At 46.1% G+C, this 23,298-nt stretch overlaps 1 protein-coding gene across 6 annotated transcripts in view; it reads right to left on the bottom strand.

The window, feature by feature from the left end:
• LOC140395569 (archaemetzincin-2) overlaps positions 1 to 23,298 on the bottom strand; it is a 213,487-nt gene that overhangs the window by 176,844 nt on the left and 13,345 nt on the right. For all 6 annotated transcript variants that reach the window (XM_072483511.1, XM_072483513.1, XM_072483512.1 and 3 more), the window contains exons 3-5: positions 14,857 to 15,030; positions 9,520 to 9,648; positions 649 to 812 (exon numbers count right to left, since the gene is read on the bottom strand). In XM_072483511.1, the coding sequence (XP_072339612.1) occupies positions 649 to 812; positions 9,520 to 9,648; positions 14,857 to 15,030 (467 nt within the window). The remainder of the gene's footprint in view (positions 1 to 648; positions 813 to 9,519; positions 9,649 to 14,856; positions 15,031 to 23,298) is intronic.

The raw sequence follows: 23,298 nt of genomic DNA, 5'->3' as shown, positions 1-23,298 counted from the left end.
GTTCTTTTGGAGGGTCGGTGCAGACTTAATGGGCTGAATGGCCTCCTTCTGCACAGCGGGGGTTCTATGGATATAGCTCCACACCTATAGTAATGTCGTTGACTCCTAACTGCTCTCTGAAATGGCCTCGGAAGCCACTCAGTTCAAAGGCAATCAGGGATGGGCACCTGGCAGTGTTACCCACATTCCATGAAATAATACATTTTTTTAAAAATCACTGTTGCCATAATAATTTCAGAGAATATTGATGTACAACAAGACTTGCCCAGGTTTTCCATCCAAAAGGTGGTTGGGTGCTGATTTCCTTTGCAGTTGCCAAGAATGCACACACAACAATCAAAAAAGGTTGAGATACATATGCATTTTATATGCAAATATGAACATTGAGATCAATGGCCATTGACAAATTGTATTACTCATTTTTATTTACTAAGCAGAAATGCAATTCGCCGCTTGTGGATTCACAATTAGCCACATATGGTTGATATATTGGACTACACTGGGCTATATTAAAGCTTCAACCCACAACTATCTCAGAGATACAGGTCAACCCAACTGGGCCAAGCTGACATGACGTCCAAAAAGCACAACACTACTGCAATTTAAAGCAACTGTTTCCAGCGCCTTCAGTTCTGCAAAAACACCCACCTTGCATGATCTTAGCAGCAGCTTGCTTGTAATGGGTGGTGTGTAGTATCCATCAAAGACTGAATAATCGTCAGGAGCCAGATGTTTCTTTTTCGTCAGCCTTCCTTTATAGTTCATGGTATAAAAATCATCATCATATCTAGCAAAACTAAAAACGCCCATCCCTGTAAAAGATACGTACAAGCTTACATCAACCATTATATTTCAACAGTTTTTTCACTCTCTGTACAAGTAAATCAAAATAATATCTACAACCAACTAATGCAAATTGAACATTCGTTCAAATATATATATATATATATAAAGATTTCAAGGCAACACTCAATATGTTGCACTTCATTTTCAAAGATAGAAATGCTCCCAATTTAGGTGTCTAAATATTGAAAAATACTCAGAGGATCAAATAAAATGCATTCGCTTTCCACATAGTGGCAAAAATGTCACAATTCCCAGCTGTAGTGAATAGAACTAATGCTGAAGTTGATTACAATTATATTCAACTGCTGGCCTGAATTTGGTTCACTTTGCAATTTCATTCAAATTAGTGGAAAGTACCTCACTTAAAAAAGATGCTCCACCTCTTACCTTCGCCACATAATCAACAGAGAGCCACATTTAACTGAGGTAGACTACATTAATAACGACCAGGCATTTGTGGAAATCCATTGATTTGGTGGCATTATTCATGGAAATAAAACAGGCAGCACTGCCAGCCCTCTGCAAGAAAACAGTAGGTGGATATCAATCTCAGATTTCAGCAGAGCTCTTCTTCTCGCCAATTTAAACCTGCACTGTTGCAAATTCTGAGGCAACTCTTAAGTGTCAACCCTATGTGCTCCTACTAAGAAAGCATACCTCTGATTGCTTCGTACCTCATTGGCAAAGCAGTTATTTCTACCAACACTTACATAAGAAACAGAAGCTGGAGTAAGCCATTTGGCTCTTTGAAACTGCTCCGCCTTGGCATGGCTGATCTTGTACATGACTTCTACCTTTCCACACTACCCCATATCCGCGATATTCTCCTTTTACTGAAAAATCTATAAACCTTGGTCTTGAATATACTCAATGACCGAGCAGCCACAGGTCTCAGAGGTACAGATTTCCAAAGATTCACAGTTCAGTCCTTAATAGCCAAACCCTTCTTCTGATTTTGTGACCCTGAAAGCCTGTGCCCAGTGATGTATCACAGGGATCGGTGCTGTTTGTAGTGTACATTAGGGGTCTAGATGAGAATATGGGGGGTACGATCGGTAAACTCACAGATAACGCAAAATATTGTGGTGGAGTAAATAGTGAGGAAAAAAGCGTTAGATTACAGGGTGATTTTGACAGGCTGGTCAGATGGGCAGAACAGTGGCAAATGGAATTTAACACTGAAAAGCGCGAGGTGATGCAATTTGGGAGGACCAACAGGGCAAGGGAATATACAAATGAATGGTAGGACGTTAGGAGGTACAGAGGACCGACCAAAGGGACCTTGGGGTCAATGTCCATAGGTTCCTGAAGGCAGCAGGACAGGAAGAAAAGATGGTTAAAACAGGACAGCACGGTAGAACGGTGGTTAGCACTGCTGCTTCACAGCGCCAGGGACCCAGGTTTGATTCCAGACTTGGGTCACTGTCTGTGTGGAGTCTGCGCCTTTTCCCCGTGTCTGTGTGGGTTTCGCCTGGGCACTCCGATTTCCACCCACAAGTCCCAAAAGACGTGTTTGTTAGGTGAATTGGACATTAACAAACTGTATATTTATAATAAGAGTAAAAGATGAACATATAATGGAAACAATAAACAATGGTCTACTTATTCCCAACACCACATTGCACCCTCCACCCAGACACACACAAGACAGACATATGGTGAAGGGGTAGGGGAAGGATTAAAACAACAGGAATGGGAGGAAAAGTTTTGAGATGAATCTTTGCTGCTGAGGTTGAGGTTTCTGTAGGCGCGCGCGGCCTTCTCCAAAAGCAACCCTCTGGGAAATCGATTTACACAGGAGATTCAGGTCAGCGCAATTCTATCCTGCGACCACCAGACGGAGCCTCCATCTCCTTGAGATATTACTGGAGCTCTAAACATGAGAGGTGAGAGCCGATTCTATGTCCAATCCACTTGTCTGTACTGTGTGCAAAGATTCTGGCTGTATTGTGAAGAGAGTCCTCAGCCTGGTCTTTTCCCAGCCATTCAGACAAATGATTAAACCATTTCAGACCTGTGGGAGAACCTGCTCATAGCCTTTCAAACCAGTGGGCACCTTCACAGGTCTGGCTACTGTCTGCAGTCTTTTAAATAGGAGTGCCTTCCACAGGTTTGGGCTGGGAGCCCTATAATTCACCTGGGAGACAGAGAAAGCTGAGAGTGCCTTCAAGCTGCTTCTTGTAGAACCTTTTCACAGAACTCAGAACAAAATGGAGTTCTTTGCATGACCCGCCTTTCTTCCAGAAGGTTCTGAATGGCTCCACCAATCGAATCGCAAGCAAGAACAGCGGATGCCTCATAATTCCAGATGCACTATTTGGCTGCTTGCCCAGTCCATCAAAGTGACATCACGGGCTCTGCCACAGAGCAGCAAGGGAAGGACCTGGGCTAACTCAATGGCAATTTGCAGCAGATGGGGGAGGGTTTGGACCGATCCTAGATTGGATCGGGCATGCCCCAAGTCCTTGAAGGTATCGGCAAAGCAGTTGCTGGGGTTCATGAGAGAGGATGGGGAGGGAGTTGATCTGTGGCAGTTGGGGGCCCGGGGACACAGGAATTTCCTTTCCTTTCACATATGCATCTGTTGTACTCCTGTATTGACTGGCAGGGGTCGTGGGGTCAGAGTGTTTGGAGATTCTTGCATTTTGTGGACTTGTGTTGGAAAAGGGGGGCTCCCTGCGGCTGCAGTGGAGGTTTCATAGAATTCTTTCATAGAATTTACAGTGCAGAAGGAGGCCATTCGGCCCATCGAGTCTGCACCGGCTCTTGGAAAGAGCACCCTACCCAAGGTCCACACCTCCACCCTATCCCCATAACCCAGTAACCCCACCCAACATTAAGGGCAATTTTGGACACTATGGGCAATTTAGCATGGCCAATCCACCTAACCTGCACATCTTTGGACTGTGGGAGGAAACTGGAGTACCCGGAGGAAACCCAAGCAGACACGGGGAGAACGTGCAGACTCCACACAGACAGTGACCCAAGCCGGGAATCGAACCTGGGACCCTGGAGCTGTGAAGCAATTGTGCTAACCACCATGCTACCGTGCTGCCCTTAATAGATGTTGGGATATTGGCGGCTATATCAAGTTTAATAAAACTGAGGAGGTCTCTGCATCGGTGTTGAGGTAGGCTCTGAAGGTGGTAATCGGGGGAGCTAATTTCAATTAAGGTACATAAGGATTAGGTTGGGGAGGCAGAGATTGGTGGAGGCCATTTTAGCAGTGGATCTGCAGTACTCCACAGCCCCTGGAGAGGGGTTGTTGAAGGAGCGGAAGAAACTCCAGATAGAGTTTGATCTTATGTCACTGGCGAAGGTGGTGGGGCAGTTACGGCGGGTTAGAGGGGAGTTTAATGAGCATGGAGAGAAGGTCACTAGGGTATTGACACACCAGTTGAGGCAGCAGCGAGGGAAATTGGACAGGGTAAGGACTCTGAGGGCAAGGTGGTCACCGAGCCAGGGAAGGTCTTCTACCAGAGACTGTACAGGTCGGAGTCCCCAGAGGGGGACTTGGGCATGAAGCATTTTTTGGAAGACTTGGATTTCCCAGTGGTGGAGATGGGGACATTGCAGGGGTTGGGTGCCCCATTTGGGTTGGAGGAGGTGCATTTTCTTTATTCGTCCATGGGATGTGGTGTTGCTGGCTGGGCCAGCATTTATTGCCCATCCCTAATTGCCCTTGAGGGGGCAGTTAAGAGTCAACCACACTGCTGTGGGTCTGGAGTCACATGTAGGCCAGACCAGGTAAAGATGGCAGCTTTCCTTCCCTAAAGGACATTAGTGAACCAGATGGGGTTTTACGACAATCAGCAATGGTTTCATGGTCATCATCAGACTTTTAATTCAATTAAAATTTCACCATCTGCAGTGGTGGGATTCAAACTTGGGTCCCCAAAGCATTACCCTGGGTTTCTGGTTTACTGATCCAGTGACAAAACCATTACGCCACCCCCGGGTGTGTCGAAGCAAGCTGGTAAAGCCCCAGGCCCGATGGATTTCCAGCGGAATTTTACAAAACGTTTGGGGGGGGGGCACTGTCCCCGCTGATTTTTACATTGGCGATGGCACTAAGGGCTTCAATGGAGTGGAGAGGAATAGAGAGGGGGGTGGAGCATCGAGTGTCCCCATACGCGGACAACCGCCGTATAATGTCACGGGCCCGACTGCTAGTATAGATAGTATTATTGAGATTGTGACAAAATTTGGATCTTTTTTGGGGGTATAAGCTTAATGTGGGAAATAGCGAGATGTTTGCAGTCAATGCTCAGATACAGGGGAGGATGCTGCAGATGTTACTATTTCAGCTGGTCAGGTTGAGCTTTTGTTTTTTGGGGATACGGGTGGCACATAGTTGGGTTTAGCTACATAAATTGAACTTGGCTAATCTGGTGGACTGGGTGAAGGAGGATTTCAAGAGGTGGGGTGTTCTGTTATCATTGGCGGGTTGGGTTAGACTGTGAAGATGACAGCTCTACCGAAGTTTTTGTTCATTTTTCAGAATCTCCCATTTTTTGTGCCCAAGTCGTTTTTTGGGAATGTAACAGGATGATCACGACTTCAAATTGGTGGGGAAGGCACCCCGGATTCAGAGGGTATTTTTGGAGACGGTAGGGGGGGGGGCCTCTGCCGAACTTGCTGTATTACGGGCGGCGAACACCAAGAAGGTGCAGAAGTAGGTCGTGGAGGAGGGGTCGGATGGAGGAGACGTTGTGTCGGGGGTCAGGTCTGAGGGAAATGGTGATGGCACTCCTTCTGCTTTTGGCAGCAGTTCAGGCAGCATTTTAAGATGGGGGGCATGTCGTTGAGGGTGCCGATCTGTGGCAATCACAGATTTATTCCAACAGGGTTGGAGGCACCATATTGGGTGTGGGAGCAGCGGGAGGGGAAAAAGAGGAAGGTTGATTTACAGAGTTGGGAGAATTGGAGGAGAAGTTTGAGTTCCCAAAGGGCAATGGGTTTCTTACAGATTAGGGATTTTGTTAGGAAGGTGTTGGCTATGTTTCCATGGTTGCCCCTTTATTGCTCAAAAAGATGCTGTCCCTTGTGGAGGGAGGGGGGGCGGCATGGAAGAGGATGGAGATGGCGTCCTGTAAAGGAACGAGCCTGGGGGCGTTGGTGACGGCACCGCTGCCGCTCTCGCCGACAAAGTATACCACGAGCCCGGTGGTGGCGGCAACGCTAAGGATCTGGGGCCAGTGGAGACGGCACCGGGGTGCAATGGGAGCATCGGTGTGGTCCCCGATCAGGGGTAACCACCGGTTTGTCCCGGGGAAGATGGACGGGGGTTTCCAGAGCTGGCATCGGGCGGGGATTGGAAGAATGGGGGACCTGTTCATCGACGGGACGTTTGCGAGCCTAGGGGCACTGGAGGAGAAGTTCGAGTTGCCCCCGGGAAATGCCTTCAGATATATGCAGGTGAGGGCTTTTGTGAGGCGACAGGTGAGGGAATTCCCGTTGCTCCCGGTACAAGAAGTTCAAGATAGGGTGATCTCGGGTGTATGGGTCGGGGAGGGCAAGGTGTCGGAAATACACCAGGAGTTGAAAGAAGAGGGGGAAGCGCTGGTAGAAGAGTTGAAGGGTAAATGGGAGGAGGAGCTGGGGGAGGAGATCGAGGAAGGTCTGTGGGCTGATGCCCTAGGTAGGATTAATTCCTCCTCCTCGTGTGCCAGGCTCAGCCTGATACAATTTAAGGTGGTCCACAGAGCGCACTTGACGGGGGCGAGGTTGAGTAGGTTCTTTGGGGTAGAGGACAGATGTGGAAGGTGCTCAGGGAGCCCGGCGAACCATGTCCATATGTTTTGGTCATGCCCGGCACTGGAGGGGTTCTGGAGAGGAGTGGCGGGAGCAATATCTCAGGTGGTGAAAGTCCGGGTCAAGCCAAGCTGGGGGCTAGCAATATTTGGAGTAGTGGACGAACCGGGAATGCAGGAGGCGAAAGAGGCCGGCATTCTGGCCTTTGCGTCCTTGTAGCCCGGCGAAGGATGTTGCTAATGTGGAAGGAGGCGAAGCCCCCCAGCCTGGAGGCCTGAATAAATGATATGGCTGGGTTCATAAAGTTGGAGAGGATTAAGTTCGCCTTGAGAGGGTCTGCGCAGGGGTTCTACAGGCGGTGGCAACCGTTCCTAGACTATCTCGCGGAGTGTTAGAGGAAGGTCGGTCAGCAGCAGCAGCAACCTTTGGGGGGGGGGGGGGGGGGACATCCTGGGAAGGGGGGGGGGGAGAGGGAAAGGGGGGACTGCCTGGGAGGGTGGATGAGCAAGAGATAACATGAAGGGTTGGGGAAACTGGCACGTACGGGTGAGGGCCAGTGTACAAAGCTGTGTAAATATATCATTTTGCCATGTATATATCTTGCTCTGCGCGATTTCTCGGGTGTTTTTGTTACGAGGGGGGGGGGGGTTATTGTTTGTAAGGGAGAAAAATTGTGTTAAAAAACTTTAATAAATATATTTTTTTTTAAATGTTTAAAAGATGCTGTCCCAGGATGAGAAGGTAGGGTCTTCGATATCTACGGGCAGTTGATGGAGGGGGAGAGGGCTTCATTTAGGGAATTAAGAGGAAGTGAGAGGAGGAGAAGCTGGGTGAGGTATTTGATGGGGGTGTTTGGTGAGGTACTGTGGAGGGTATAGGTGACATCCTCCTGTGCGCATTCAAGTCAATTTAGAGTGGTGTAGTGTATGGGGGGCCGGCGAACGGTACTCACATGTTTTGGTCATGCCCGAAATTGGTGAAATTCTGGGAGTTCTTCTCGGGAACCATGTCAGAGATTTTGGGGGGTGAGAGTGGCTCCGAGCTTTCGCGGGGCGATATTCGGGGTTTTGGAGGATCCAGGAATGCAGGTGGGGAGAGACTGATGTGTTGGCCTTTGCCTCCCTGATAGTCTCCCGGAGGCAGATCTTGCTGTGGTGGGCTCCGGAGACACCCAAAGCAGCGGGGTGAATGAGTGATTTAGTGGAATTTCAGCATCTGGAGAAGATAAAGTTTGCCATTCGGGGGTCGGAGGAAGGATTCCTCTCGACGCAGAGCTTGTTCATCTCCTAGTTTAAGGATCTGTGAATGGGTGTCAGAGGTATGGGGGGGGGAGGGTGCGGTGGGTTTTGTTTATTGTTTTGTTTCATAGTTATTACAGTTTTATTGATTAGCTAGAAAACAGGGTGTATAGGATGTTTAAGGGAGTGGGAGGCTCAGTTATATGACAGTCATATAAAGATGGTTGTGTTTAGCGCAGTAGTTAGCCCTGCTGCCTCACGACGCCGAGGTCCCAGGTTCGATCCCGGCTCTGGGCCACTGTACATGTGGAGCCTGCACATTCTCCCCGTGTTTGTGTGGGTTTCGCCCCCACAACCCAAATGATGTGCAGGGTAGGTGGATTGGCCATGCTAAATTGCACCTCAATTGGAAAAAATTAATTGGGCACTCAAAATGTATTGTGCTTTATGTTTTGTATAAAAATGAATACACCTTGAATGAAAATATTTTTTTTTAAAAGGAGGCATATGGGATAATTGCCTTTATTAGCCAAGGCATGGAATATAAGAACAGGGTGGTCTTGATGGAGCTGTATAAAACGCTCATTAGGCGACAGATAAGAGTACTGTGTGCAGTCTGGTCACCACACTCTAGGAAGGATGTGACTGCACTAGAATGGGTGCAGAGGAGATTCATCAGGATGTTGCCTGGGGTGGAGCTGGGGTTGTTCTCCTTAGAGCAGAGAAGGTTGAGGTGTATAAAATTATGAAGGACATAGATAGGGTAGATAGGAAGAAGCTTTTCCTCTTAGCTGAGGGCTCTTAGCCCAGGGGGCATACATTTAAGGGAATGGGCAGGAGATTTAGAGGGCATAGGAGGAAAAACATTTTCACCAAGGATATGGTGGGAATCTGGAACTCACTGCCTGGAAGTTGAGGGGTCAATAATCAGGGGGCATAGATTTAAGGTAATGGGCAGGGGATTTAGAGGGAATGGGAGGGAAAACCTTTTCACCAAAAGGGTGGTGGGAATCTGGGACTCACTGCCTGACAATCCCTTACAATATTTAAGAAGCATTTAGATGAGCATGTGAAACAACATTGCATACACGGCTATGGACCAAGTGCTAGAAAATGGGATTAGAATAGATGGTTGGCCGGCACAAACACGATGGGCCGAAAGACCTCTTTCTGTGCGGTAAAACTCTGACTCTAGATTTCTCAGTCAGGGAAAACATTCCCAGCATCCAGCCTATCAATTCTCTCATTCTTCTAAACTCCAGGGAATATATCCTCAAAGGACAGTTCTCTCATCCCATCAACCAGTCCAGTGAAACTTTGCCGCACTCCCTGTAAGGCAACTATGACCTTCCTTAGGTAAAGAGGCCAAAACTAAAGGCAGTACTCCAAATGCAGCTCATCAATGCCCTGTATAATTATATACATTTTTCTACACGTGAGCTCTTTGGTTACTTTGTTCTGATTCTCTCATGACTTGTTCAGAGGACCCATAAGAAGGGCCAGAATGATAAACTAAATAAACTTATGTACAATAAATGTTGTGTGGGGTTTGGATAGGTTGTTAAGAACACAAAGCTGATGATTATATAAACGAACAGTCATGACAGTCACTAAAGAAATTTAAATGCAAATGAAAACAAAAGGGTCGTGGGAGAGGAATGCACATCCTGCGTTTCTTTACCTTCTGTAAGAGATGCCTGTCCAAACACAAAGTTCCAAGAATCTTCTGGATAAAGGTCAATCATTGTAATTCCAACAATACAGAAAGCATCTTTAGGTTTTTTCTTCTTCAGATACTTAAGAATATTACCTAAACAAAAAACAAGAAATTGCAGTGGCAAGGTTAAGAATGCATACTACCAACAATATTCAAAACTTGATACTCCACAACCAGAAACCTATGCACAAGTTTATCCATAAGAACCAAATGTTCAGTTCACACTGACAAATCTTCCATTACTTCTCCATTAAGACAGAACAAGGGACAAAACTCTTCCAAACCCAATGATTTTAGGAAAAACATGGTGGCATAGAAGGGTAGAAGGAAACATTTGCAGCCTTTTTCAGGAATAATTTACGAAGAGCTGTATAGACTTCCTAGGCAGATTCCTGCTTAAAACTGAACATATTCCAAATGTAATTAGATGAGTAGTCTGTACATAAGAATTGCAGTACCAAATCTTTGTTTTCCCATTCTTGTGATGAAATTCAACATGGTGCAGCTCTTTCTGATTTAACTGATTTAACTATTTTTTAATTACTTCAGAACCTGCACTCCAAAATTATTTTGTTTATTCATCATTCTTGATGCTTTCTCATTTAAGATTTTACTCTCATATACAACTTCAAAATCCAAAGTTGTTTGTCAAATTGAATTTGCTTGACACCTAATTATTCGTTATTTTGCAATTTTCTGCTTTTTTCTTCATAATCAACTATACATCCTATTTTAGTTTCATCTTCAAACTTGGATATTTCCCCTTCATTTCCAAATCCTGGTAATTTAAATGGGGTTTCAGCATTACTATCTGGCGAAACAACATCTGTCACTGACAGACTACCTCTGTAGTAGGTAAACCTACAGGAGGGGGGAAACCTTGCAGATGCATCGATTGAGTTGTGTGGCACTACCACCATACTAAATGGGATAGATTGATAATATATCCAGCAGTTCAAAACTGGGCAACCATGAGGCATTGTGGCCATCAGCAGAAATGTAGCCCAACACGGGCAGCACGGTGGTGCAGTGATTAGCACTGCTGCCTCACGACGCCAAGGTCCCAGGAGTCCATGTGGAGTTTGCATATTCTCCCCGTGTTTGCGTGGGTTTCTCCCCCACAACCCAAAGATGTGCAGGTTAGGTGGATTGGCCACGCTAAATTGCCCCTTAATTGGAAAAAATGAATTGGCTACTCTAAATTTATTTTTTTAAAAGAAAAAGAAATGTAGCCCAACACAACCTGTAACTCCCTGGCTTGGTATCTTCTCTCTCCTACCATCAAGCCAGGGGATCAATTCTCGTTCAACGAGGAGTCCAGAAGAGCATGCCTGGAGTAGCACCAGATGTGCCTAAAATTGAGGTGCCAACCTGGTGAAGTTACAACACAAGACTACAGTCAGAATTAAGAAATCCCACAAACAAGCAGATTAGATCAAAGTCATGCAGTCCAGTCCTGGTCTCCAAGTCAGATAGTTATGGGTTGATGCCAGTTTTGCCAGAACTGGGGAGGAATTGGGAGGGCAATGATCCAATTGTTGCAGCCCAGTGGATTACCTGAAACATAGATAGGACTAAGAAAGAGGCTGTGCTGAGGGCATTTGAACAGCTAGATTCTAAATTAAAAAGCAGAACCAGAAAGGTAATAATCTCTGGATTCCTACCCGAGCCACAAGCAAATTGGCATAGGTTAAACAATTGCAGAGAGGTGAATGCATGGCTCAAAGATTGGTGTGAAAGAAATGGGTTTCAAATCATGAGACACTGCACCAGTGGCCTTCACCTCAACTGACCCGAAAGCCGTGCTTGTTAGGTGAATTGGGCATTCTGAATTCTCCCTCAGTGTACCCGAACAGGCATCCAGAGTGTGGCGACTAGGGGCTTTTCGCAGTAACTTCATTGCAGTGTTAATGTAAGCCTACTTGTGACACCAATAAAGATTATTATTACTGGGATTGGGCAGGGGTTTTCAAAGTGAGGGTCGTGGAGCGATTGGTCATGGCAATCCCTCAGTCATCCCGATCGCGGGAGAAGCGCCCAACAGCCGTTACCGGCATTTTATTGAGAATGGCAGCAACTTTTGCCTTTTAAATGAGAAGGAAATTAGGTTGTGTGCAGTCTTCCGCCACAAGCAGCAATAGTGAGCTTGCCATGCATGTACAGTTGACGTCAAGGGCCTTCTAAGTACGTGCTTTTGGTGCCAAATCATGGAGGACAGCTTCTTCCATTTTCTAGCAGCTGGCAAGCAAGGCAAGAGGACCGTGAAGTTGAATAATTTTCTTACAAGCTAGAGATGGCCAGAGACGCAAATAGGCAGTATACCTACTGGCAAGAATCTGACATCTGAATCTGCTGGAGAAAGCTGCTCAGGAAGAGTCCAGGGCAGGGCAGAGCAGTGCAATGGTTAGCTCTGTTCAGAGTTCCAGGGCCTCTAGTTAACAGCCTACAAAGAAGAAACAGGAACAAAACAGTAGAAAGATGATTTCTTGAGGTATGGTTTTGCCAATTATGCCAATGCAAATAAGAATACCAAGCCCATGTGTGCTATATGCTGGTAAGTATAGGCAAATGAGAGGAAAGGTTTCAGAAAGAGATGGGTGGGTAAAAAATTCCTTTTGAGGTTCAGACCCCAGAGTCAGTTATTAACTTACAGCTGATTCCAAATGAAAAAACTAGGCTGCTGTACCTGACCTATGATAGCAAATTAAAAATACGGCAAAAGTCCATGATGCTGTCAACATTCTGGAGTAGCATCTTCCAGGCATATCTGGTGCAGAGTAAAATAAGCATTTTGTTGTTATTGCCCTTCACGACGACCTACATCTTCTCACAAAGACGTACATAGAACATACAATGCAGAAGGAGGTCATTCGGCCCATCAAGTCTGCACCGACCCACTTAAGCCTTCAATTCCACCCTATGCCGTAACCCAATAACCCCTCCTAACCTTTTTAGTCACCAAGGGCAATTTTATCATGGCCAATCCACCTAATCTGCACATGCTTGGACTGTGGGAGGAAAGCGGAGCACCCGGAGGAAACCCACGCACACACGGGGAGAACGTGCAGACTCCGCACAGTGACTGCATGAAAAAACTGGCTGAAGTCTGCAGCTGATATGAGTTTTGCCCTCTCTTCCTGTGAATCTGATTGGAGTGAGATTGTGAGGACCAAGCAGGTTTCCCTTTCGCACCAAAGGTAAGGGAAAGTGGCGTGGGTCGCAAAAGTCGGCCAGTTGTCAAAAGTGGGTCCCGAGAAAGAAAGTTTGAAAAACACTGCATTAGGCTACTGTTTCTAGAAACTTTGCTGAACCAGTTCGCAGGATCTGTTGATGAACTTTTATTACAAAAAATAAAATATTTCTTAAAATAAGAAAAAACGAACTAGAGTATAACAGACAAAAAGGTTGGAAAGATCTCAATACAAACACAAGATGATTCAAATTCCCACTATTCCGTTACCCCAGCAATATCTTTGCAAACACATAAACCAGTGAAGAGCTACCACTAGCTTTGCACAAAGGCTTCTCGCTTGGAACTGGCAATGTTGTAAACAATTTTCTTCTGTTTAATGAATGATTTCCTGAGCATTCACTTGATGCTTCTCACCCAACTTGTAACTCTCCCTTAGAAATCCCAAAACCATGGTCTAACCTTACAGTTTCTTCAACTGCAGAGCAAACAAATTAGTTCCTTAAGACTCAGTCTTCCAGTAACACCTCTGTTAAACTGATCATTTTACGGAGTTCTATAACTGACTATTCAGTCAACTACTGTCCTCAATAGCCTTGTAGTCTTTCTCATCAGAGAGCTTATAATTCCTGTACCACCCTCCCTCTGATCTCTGATATACACTGAGCTTTTTTTTCTGACATTTCTCTGTGTCTGTGTCACTAGCCCACTGTTGCTAGGCAATGTTTCTTTCCTTCAGAATCACTTTGTAACCCATTTCTACCTTCACGGGTTGTAACCCCTCATTAAAATGTGTGTTTTTACATATATGCATATATACACACATAACAAACACAAAACACCTGACTTTTTAGTCAGTGGTATATCCAGACTGCAGGCACCAAGACTCACCTGAGAGAAAAATCCACTCATCTTCGCGTAAGTCACATGCGCTCTATGGACTACCTTGAATTGAATCAAACATAGCCGAGCACATGAAAAACATGTGATTGCGAAGGGCCTCACTCCACAACTCACCAACCAGAATGGGAGCCAGTTCACCCTCCTATTCCGTCCTCATCTCACTCAACGGAGCCGACTCCGCTGAGAGAATATTGCTATATATGATCGAAATAGACCCCATCAGACCTGCCCAAAGTCAAGATTCTCTTCAACAGGGAAGAGGGTGGTGCCAAGGGAAAGAAGGGGAAATCCTTGCACGAAAAATTGGGTATCTGAAAGTACCTGAAAAGACTGGAACCAGGCAGGGCAGCACGGTGGCGCAGTGGTTAGCATGGTGCCTCATGATGCCAAGGACCTGGGTTCAATCCCGGCCCCGGGTCACTGTCCGCATGGAGTTTGCACATTCACCCCGTGTCTGCGTGGGTCTCACCCCCACAACCCAAAAGATGTGCAGGGTAGGTGGATTGGCCATGATAAATTGCCCCTTAATTGGAAAAGAAAATAATTGGATACTCTAAATTTATTTTTAAAAAAGACTTGAAGTTCTCCACCAACTCTTTAAAACTGACAAACCTCCCTCCACCAGCCTGTTTCCAAACTCTCCAAAACCTCCCCTCGCATGACTTAAACATCAGGTCCCAACCAGCTGGCAGAAAAGAGTGGTTGTTGCAGATGGGGGCAAGCAAAGACAGGGAATAGAGCTTAAAATGCTGCCTGAACTGCTTCCAAATTCTCATGGTGGAAACCACCACTCGATTCAGGAAAAGTCTTACCCGACGAGGAAACGATGCAGTAACTATTGCACCAAGGCTAGAAACAGTGCAGGAACTCTCCTCCATGTGTCCCCATTTGGATCCAGGATCGATGAACCACGACAATATCTTCTGAAAATTGGCTGCCCAATAGTAAAACTATATCTTAAAATGATATTTGTTTTGCATAAATTTTATAGAAACACACACACTTTGAAAACCCTCAGTTCAACAAGTTCCATCTGTCTGCATGCCAGCTCTAGGAAAACACAACGACATAGTGGCTCTGCTCATTTCCTCTTGTATTTAATTTGATTTATTCGGAATAGTAGAATCCCTATGATAACTAGCAAATAATTTCTGATGCTGACACTGCTTTGAACAAAATATTTGAGCAGCTTTACTGTGGAGTAGTACCTGAACGTATCTGTAGATTGTGTGAATACGTATTGATACGGAACACACAACCGATTTGAGATACCGAAACCGGATCCAAGAATTTGACCATCAGACCATAGAAAAATGCCTCACAATATTCCTTTAGCCATTGTATGTACATCTCAGTGGTTGCCTCTGAATCACCAAATGAACCTGGAAACATAAAATGCAACATTTAGAGAAAGCAGAAAATATCTAACGCTTGAAACCTTTGGAAATTTAAGTTACCAGCTAAAAACATTCATTGAGGGCTGATTTTATGATAAAGGTGCCTCATCAGAAACCATTCATACAAGTTCACAAAAATAAAGTCACCGACCACGTCTAAAAGGTTTATTTACAAAGTTGGCTGGTAAAATCTTGCTCAACTAAAGGAAAACATAGTGGATGCTGGAAATCTGAAATAAAAACAGAAAATGGTGGAAATATTCAGCAGGTCTAGCAGCATCTTTGGAGAGATCAGATCTGTAACCTTTCATCAGAAACTGGCAAAAGTTGGAAATGTAATAGATTTGAGCAAGTGAAAGGGAGGGGGAAGAGAGTAGGAAAAAGAAAGTCTCGGATGGGTAGAGCTAGAGAAAGTTAAGTAGCAAAATCTTTCGTGCTGCAAAGCCGAAGGGAGTGGTAAAGGGACAAGTAAAGAAACAGATGTGTTCACAGGAGGTATGAATGGCATGATCTTGAATGGCTGTCAACGAAACCAAAGTAAAAGAGAGAAATGAGAGAGAAGACCAATGAGATAATATCATGCTTTCGGTGAATTATGTCTCTGAACCCACAGGTGCTTGAGTGCATCTACAGCCTTCAGTATCTTTCCACAAGATGTAAAATCTGATTCTTTAACTGCTCTCCCAAAATGTATAACCGATCACTTTTCCACAATAATTTCATTTGTCACCTGTCTGCACATTGCACTAAGCTAGGTCTTCTGAAGTCCTTCCCAATCTCCCTGACTGTACGCCTAAACTCCTGGTTTTGTTTCATTGACAAATTTAAAGATTATTTTCCCTCTACCCAATAATCATCGAGATATATCAGGAGCGAAAGTGGACCCAACATTTACCTTGCAGCACACGACTTTCAACCATTCCCCAATCCAAACAACATCCGTTTCCCTGACTCTTTTCTTTGTGTCCATCAACCAACTTTCCTTTCATGCGGCAATATTTTCCTCTTACCATACCAGCTTTTTTTTTTTAAAAACAAGCCCCTTGTGAGACACTTTATTAAATGCATTTTGAACATCATTGACTGCATTCCCAATCATCATTTATCACTCAGCCTTTAAAATAAAAATGATTTTAAATTTATCAAACACATTTGGGGGTGCAGGTGGCGCGGAATTGGTGGGGTGGAGTGGGGGGGGGAGGGGGGGGTACAATTTTATTAGCTTGGTGGGGAGGGTGTAATAGGACTTGGCAAGGTGGGACAACCTCCCTCTGTCACTGGCAGGTCAGCTGCAAGCAATTAAAATGAATGTGTTGCCGCGATTCCTGTTTCTACTTCAGAGCCTGCCGGACTATTTGCCAAAAGCATGCTTTAAGGAAGTGGACAAGTCGGTCACTTCATTCATTTGAGGGGTGGGAAGGTAGCCATGGTCAGGAAGGTGGTCCTGCAGAGAGGATGGCAGGCGGGGGGGGTTGGGCCTCCCGAATTTATTATATTACTATTGGGCGCCGAATGCCGAAAAGATAAAGAATTGGGTTGGACCGGGGGGTGTCTGTGTAGGGGATCAGGGTTAAGGACGCTGGCAATGGCGCCGTTCCCGATGGCCCCGGGCAAGTACTCTGGGAGTCCGGTGGTGGTGGCGACACTGAAGATTTGGAGGCAGTTGAGACAACACTTTAAGCTGGGGGCTGGGTCAGGGCAGATCAAATCACAGGTCTGAGCTGGGGAGGCTAGATGGGAGGTTTCGGATATGGGAGGAGAGGAGGCTCAGGGTATTAAAAGACCTGTTCCTGGGAGGACGTTTTGCGAGGTTGGAAAAGTTGGGGGAGAAGTATGAACTGGGGCAAGGGGAAGGATTTAGGTACCTGCAGCTCTGAGACTTTGCTAGGAAAGAGGTCCAGAGCTTCCCGATAGCGCCGACCCCCTCATTGTTGGAAGAGATATTGACAGCAGGGGGAATGGAGAAGGGGGCAGTGTCGGCGATCTGCGGGAGGATTTGAGGGGAGGGGAGGGTGTCCATGGAGGGGATTAAAGCCAAGTGGGAGGAAGAGTTGGGGGAGGTTATGGAAGATAGTTTGTGGTGTGAGGTGCTCCGGAGAGTGAGCACCTCAACCTCATGCGTGAGGTTGGGGCTGATACAGCTGAAGGTCGAGTATAGGGTGCACCCTACGAGGGCGAGGATGAGCTGACTTTTTGAGGGAGTGGAGGGCGTACGTGAGCATTGTGGGAGGAGCCCCGCAAACCATGTACATGTTTTGGTCCCGTCCGAAGTTGGAGAGGTGTTGGGGGGGGGTTCTACACGTGAACTTGGAACCAGGGCCCCTAGAAGCCATTTTCGGGATGTCGGACTGAACAGAGCTGCAGGAGGGTGCAGGGGCAGATGTTTTAGCCTTCGCCTCGCTGATTGCCGGAGATGGGTCCTGTTGCGGTGGAGGTTAGCTCCTCCACCCTGTGCCTCGGCTTGGCGTGGCGACATACTTGAATTTCTGACTCTCGAGAAGGTGAAGTTTGTGGTGAGGGGATGAAGGAGGGGTTCTACAATTCATGGGGGCTGTTTATTATGCACTTTCGAGAATTGGCTGCCATTGAACATTGGGGTGGGGGGTTGCTGGCCTTAAATAAATACCACTGGCTGTCTTTCATTTACAATGGATTTCTAAATACTCAACACGTTTATCACAAATAATGAATTTCAAGACTTTGTCACAACTGATAGACTAATTGACCTTTGAACGTGCTGGTTAAGCTGACTGCTTTAGTCACATGTATTGATTTTAGTAGGAAATATCTTACAGACAACGCAAGCACATATCCTTCACATATTTATATTTGTTCAACATTCAGTAATCAAATAAAGCAATTATCTTTACAAATATAGTATTATTTTCCCAAATAATTTCACCAACAAATGCAGAAAAAGGACAAAGTACACATGCATACTCCGTGCAAGTTTGAATGTTGAAGATTATAAGCCCATTGCTGGAAGCAATGTAATTAGCCACATCTGGATTCATTATTAGCCACATGTTGCTAATATATTGGACAACACTGGTCTACAGTCATTTGATCTCGGAAAAACTGTTATATTGGTTACACATCAGTCCCAATGTACAAAATTGTATTTTTTCTGCAATATAAGATGAGGAGCTGGGAAATGCAAAATCGAGATGCTACAGTGCCACCACTGGCCTGAGAGTGTAAATGGTCTCTGCAGCCAAGAGTGTGAGTCCTGAAGGCTGTGTTGCCTGCCTGGTACCAGGGCTAAGGACATCACCTCAACGCAGGAGAGGAACTTGGAGGGAGGGGTTGTTGCGGTCCATATGGATACCAAAATAGGTACAGAACCACAAAGGCAAACAAGCTCTCGATTACTGCCTGAACCACAAGCAAATTGACATGGGGTAAATAAGATCTGAGAATTGAATGTATGATTCAAAGATTGCTGTGGGAGAAATGGGTACTGATTCACGGGACACTGGCAAAAGCACTGGGGAAAGTGGGAGCAGCATTATTGGGCCCAGTGTACTAACCAACTGCATAACTAGGGCTACAGAGAAGGATATAAATAAAATGGTGGAGGCGAGGGGGGAGGGGGGCCTCACATCAGAGCAGATTCGGAAAGTTAACGAGAAAGAACATCACAGTAATGCAGGGTGGCAATTGATGATCACCACTGTGATAGGAAGGGACAGAACAAAAAAGTGCATAAGCAAATAAGGATAAATTGCTAAACAAAATAGAATGTCAGTTTCTCTGAATGCCTGTAATATTCATAACAAGATGGATGAAATAATAGCACAAACAGAAATAAATGAGCGTGATACGATGGACGTTACAGGGACATGGATAGCACCTGAATATTCAAAGGCATTTGACAATTCATGAGGAAGAAAGGAAAAGGAGATGGGGTGTCGCTGCTAATACTGGATGAGAGCAGGATAATGGTGGAAAATGATCTTTATATGGAGACAGAAGGCGCATGATGTTACTTTTTTTCTCCTCAATTTTTCCAATAAAGAGGCAACTTAGTGTGGCCAATCCACCTACCCTGCACATCTTTGGGTTGTAGGGGTGAGACCTACGCTAACGCATGGAGAATGTGCAAACTTCACATGGACAGTGACTCGGGGCCGGGATCGAACCTGGGTCCTCGGCACCATAAGAACACAATATAAGAACTAGGAGCAGGAGTAGGCCATCTGGCCCCTCGAGCCTGCTCCGCCATTCAATGAGATCACGGCTGATCTCTTGTGGACTGAAATAGCGCAGGTAAAGGATAAGGCAGCTGTGCTAACCACTGCACCACCTTGCCGCCCCAACAGATGACTTTACAACTGGTAACATGTGATGAGATAGGTTTAACAGGAAAAGATCCGTTCGATAAGAGTGATCTTTCAGGAATCACTGGAGGCAGGAAGGGTCCCAGAGGACTGGAAAGTGGCTAATGTAACACCGCTGTTTAAGAAGGGAGGGAGGCAGAAGATGGGAAATTATAGGCCGATTAGCCTGACTTCAGTCATTGTAAGATTTTAGAGTCCATTATTAAAGACTTGGAAGTACATGATAAAATAGGACTGAGTCAGCACGGCTTCGTCAAGGGGACGTCATGTCTGACAAATCTGTTCGAGTTCTTTGAGGAAGTAACAAGGAAGTTAGACCAAGGAAATCACTGGGCGCGATTTATTTAGATTTCCAGAAGATCTTTGACAAGGTGCCACATAGGAGACTGTTAAATAAGTTAAGAGATGTTAAGGGTAAGATCCTAGCATGGATAGAGGATTGGCTGACTGGCAGAAGGCAGAGAGTGGGGATAAAGGGGTCTTTTTCAGGACGGCAGCTGATGACTAGTGGTGCGCCTCAGTGGTCAGTGCTGAGACCACAGCTTTTCACAATATACATTAATGATCTGGAAGAAGGAACTGAAGGCACGGTTGCTAAGTTTGCAGATGATACAAAGATATGTAGAGGGACAGGTAGTATTGAGAAAGCAGGCGGGCTGCAGAAGAACTTGGACAGGCTAGGAGAGTGGACAAAGAAGTGGCAGATGGAACACAATGTGGAAAAGTGTGAGTTTATGCACTTTGGAAGGAGAAACGGAGGCATAGACTATTTTCTAAATGGGGAGATGCTTAGGCAATCAGAAGCAAAAAAGGGACTTGGGAGTCCTTGTTCACGATTCTCTTAAGGTAAACGTGCAGGTTCAGTCAGCAGTTAGGAAGGCAAATGCAATGTTAGCATTCATGTCGAGAGGCCTAGAATACAATAGCAGGGATGTACTTCTGAGGCTATATAAGGCTCTGGTCAGAGCCAATTTTGAGTATTGTGAGCAGTCTTTGGCCACGTATCTAAGGAAGGATGTGCTGGCTTTGGAAAGGGTCCAGAGGTTCACATGAATGATCACTGGAATGAAGAACTAGTCGTATGAGGAACGGTTGAGGACTCTGGGTCTGTATTTGTTGGACAGTAAGAAGTCTTACAACACCAGGTTAAAGTGTTTTGATGTCTCCTCGTGTGCCAGGCTCAGCCTGATACAATTTAAGGTGGTCCACAGAGCACACTTGACGGGGGCAAGGTTGAGTAGGTTCTTTGGGGTAGAGGATAGATGTGGAAGGTGCTCAGGGAGCACGGCGAACCATGTCCATATGTTTTGGTCATGCCCGGCACTGGAAGGGTTCTGGAGAGGAGTGGCGGGAGCAATATCTCAGGTGGCGAAAGTCCGGGTCAAGCCAAGCTGGGGGCTAGCAATATTTGGAGTAATGGACGAACCGGGAGTGCAGGAGGCGAAAGAGGCCGGCATTCTGGCCTTTGCGTCCCTAGTAGCCCGGCGAAGGATCTTGCTAATGTGGAAGGAGGCGAAGCCCCCCAGCCTGGATAAATGATATGGCTGGGTTCATAAAGTTGGAGAGGATTAAGTTCGCCTTGAGAGGGTCTGCGCAGGGGTTCTACAGGCGGTGGCAACCATTCCTAGACTATCTCGCGGAGCGTTAGAGGAAGGTCGGTCAGTAGCAGCAGCAACCTTTGGGGGGGCGGGGGGGGGGGGGGGGGGAGAGGAGTAAAGGGGGGACTGCCTGGGAGGGTGGATGAGCAAGAGATAACATGAAGGGTTGGGGAAACTGGCACGTACGGGTGAGGGCCAGTGTACAAAGCTGTGTAAATATATCATTTTGCCATGTATATATCTTGCTCTGCGCGATTTCTCGGGTTTTTTTGTTACGGGGGGGGGGGGGGGGGTTATTGTTTGTAAGGGAGAAAAAGTGTGTTAAAAAACTTTAATAAATATATATATTTTTTAATGTGTTTCGATGTCACTAGCTTTCGGAGCGCTGCTCCTTCCTCAGGTGAATGAAGAGATATGTTCCAGAAACATATATATATATATATATATATATATAATATATATAGACAGATTCAAAGATGCCAGACAATGCTTGGAATACGAGCATTAGCAGGTGATTAAATCTTTACAGATCCATAGATGGGTAACACCAGGTTAAAGAGGTGTGAATTGTGTCAAGCCCGGACAGTTGGTAGGATTTTGCAGGCCAGATGGTGGGGGATGAATGTAATGCGACATGAATCCCAGGTCCCGGTTGAGGCCGCACTCATGTGTGCGGAACTTGGCTATAAGTTTCAGCTCGGCGATTCTGCGTTGTCGCGCGTCCTGAAGGCCGCCTTGGAGAACGCTTACCCGGAGATCAGAGGCTGAATGTCCAGAAACATATAGCCAAGTTCCGCACACATGAGTGCGGCCTCAACCGGGACCTGGGATTCATGTCGCATTACATTCATCCCCCACCATCCGGCCTGCAAAATCCTACCAACTGTCCTGGCTTGATACAATTCACACCTCTTTAACCTGGGGTTACCCCATCTCTGGATCTGTAAAGATTTAATCACCTGCTAATGCTCATATTCCAAGCATTGTCTGGCATTTTTGAATCTGTCTCTATATATGTTTCTGGAACATACCTCTTCATTCACCTGAGGAAGGAGCAGCGCTCCAAAAGCTAGTGACATCAAAACAAACCTGTTGGACTTTAACCTGGTGTTGTAAGACTTCTTACTGTGCTCACCCCAGTCCAACACCGGCATCTCCACATCATGTATTTGTTGGAGTTTAGAAGGATGAGAGGGGATCTCACTGAAACTTACAGGATACTGCTAGGCCTGAATAGAGTGGACGTGGAGAGGATGTTTCCACTTGTAGGAAAAGCTAGAAGCAGAGGACATAATCTCAGACTAAAGGGACGATCCTTTAAAACAGAGATGAGGAGGAATTTCTTCAGCCAGAGGGTGGTGAATCTGTGGAACTCTTTGCCGCAAAAGGCTGTGGAGGCCAAATCACTGAGTGTCTTTAAGACAGAGATAGATAGGTTCTTGATTAATAAAGGGATGAGGGGTTATGGGGAGAAAGCAGGCGAATGGGGATGAGAAAAATATCAGCCACAATTGAATGGCGGAGCAGACTCAATGGGCTGAGTGCCCTAATTCATTCACCTGAGGAAGGAGCAGTGCCCCGAAAGCTAGTGACTTGAAACAAATCTGTTGTACTTTAACCTGGTGTTGTAAGATTTCTTACTGTGCTCACCCCAGTCCAATGCCGGCATCTCCACATCATGCCTATGTCTTATGATCATAACATGTGGCATTTCACAATTCATTTTGAGGGTGAGAAACTGGTGTCTAAACTTAAATAAGGGCAATTACAAGGGTATGAAGACAAAGTGGCTAAGTAGAATGGGAAAATAGGTTAAAAGGTATGTCGGGACTTCCGGTTGCGGCTATGCCTCGGTAGGTCGCACGGTCGGCAGCTCCCGCCGATAACGGACTTTTGGGCCCTTTTAAGGAGCTCCAGCGGCACTTTGACGACGATTCCCGGTGTGGGAAGGAAACAGTGAGGGTCCCCCAGTGCTGTATAGAGTGGACCAGGAGTGAGGCGGTCAAAAAAGCCAGATGGCGGCTGCCGGGGAACAGGCAGCGTGGGCGCAGTGGTCACGGGAGCAGCAGGTGTTTTTAAGAAACAGCTTTGCGGATTTAAAGGCGGAGATGCTGGCCCCTATGAAGGTGTCGATTGAAAGGTTGGTGGAGACCCAGAAGATGCAGGGGGCGGCGATCAGGGAGGTGCAGCAGAAGGCCTCTGATAATGAGGACGAGATTCTGGGCCTGGCGGTTAGAGTGGAGGCACACGAGGCGCTGCACAAAAAATGGCAGAAGTTGCAGGACTGGAGAATAGGTCAAGGAGGCAGAACCTGC

Source organism: Scyliorhinus torazame, chromosome 18, assembly GCF_047496885.1.
Source record: "Scyliorhinus torazame isolate Kashiwa2021f chromosome 18, sScyTor2.1, whole genome shotgun sequence".
Lineage (NCBI taxonomy): Eukaryota > Metazoa > Chordata > Chondrichthyes > Carcharhiniformes > Scyliorhinidae > Scyliorhinus > Scyliorhinus torazame.
This window is presented reverse-complemented; position numbering and strand designations above follow the sequence as displayed.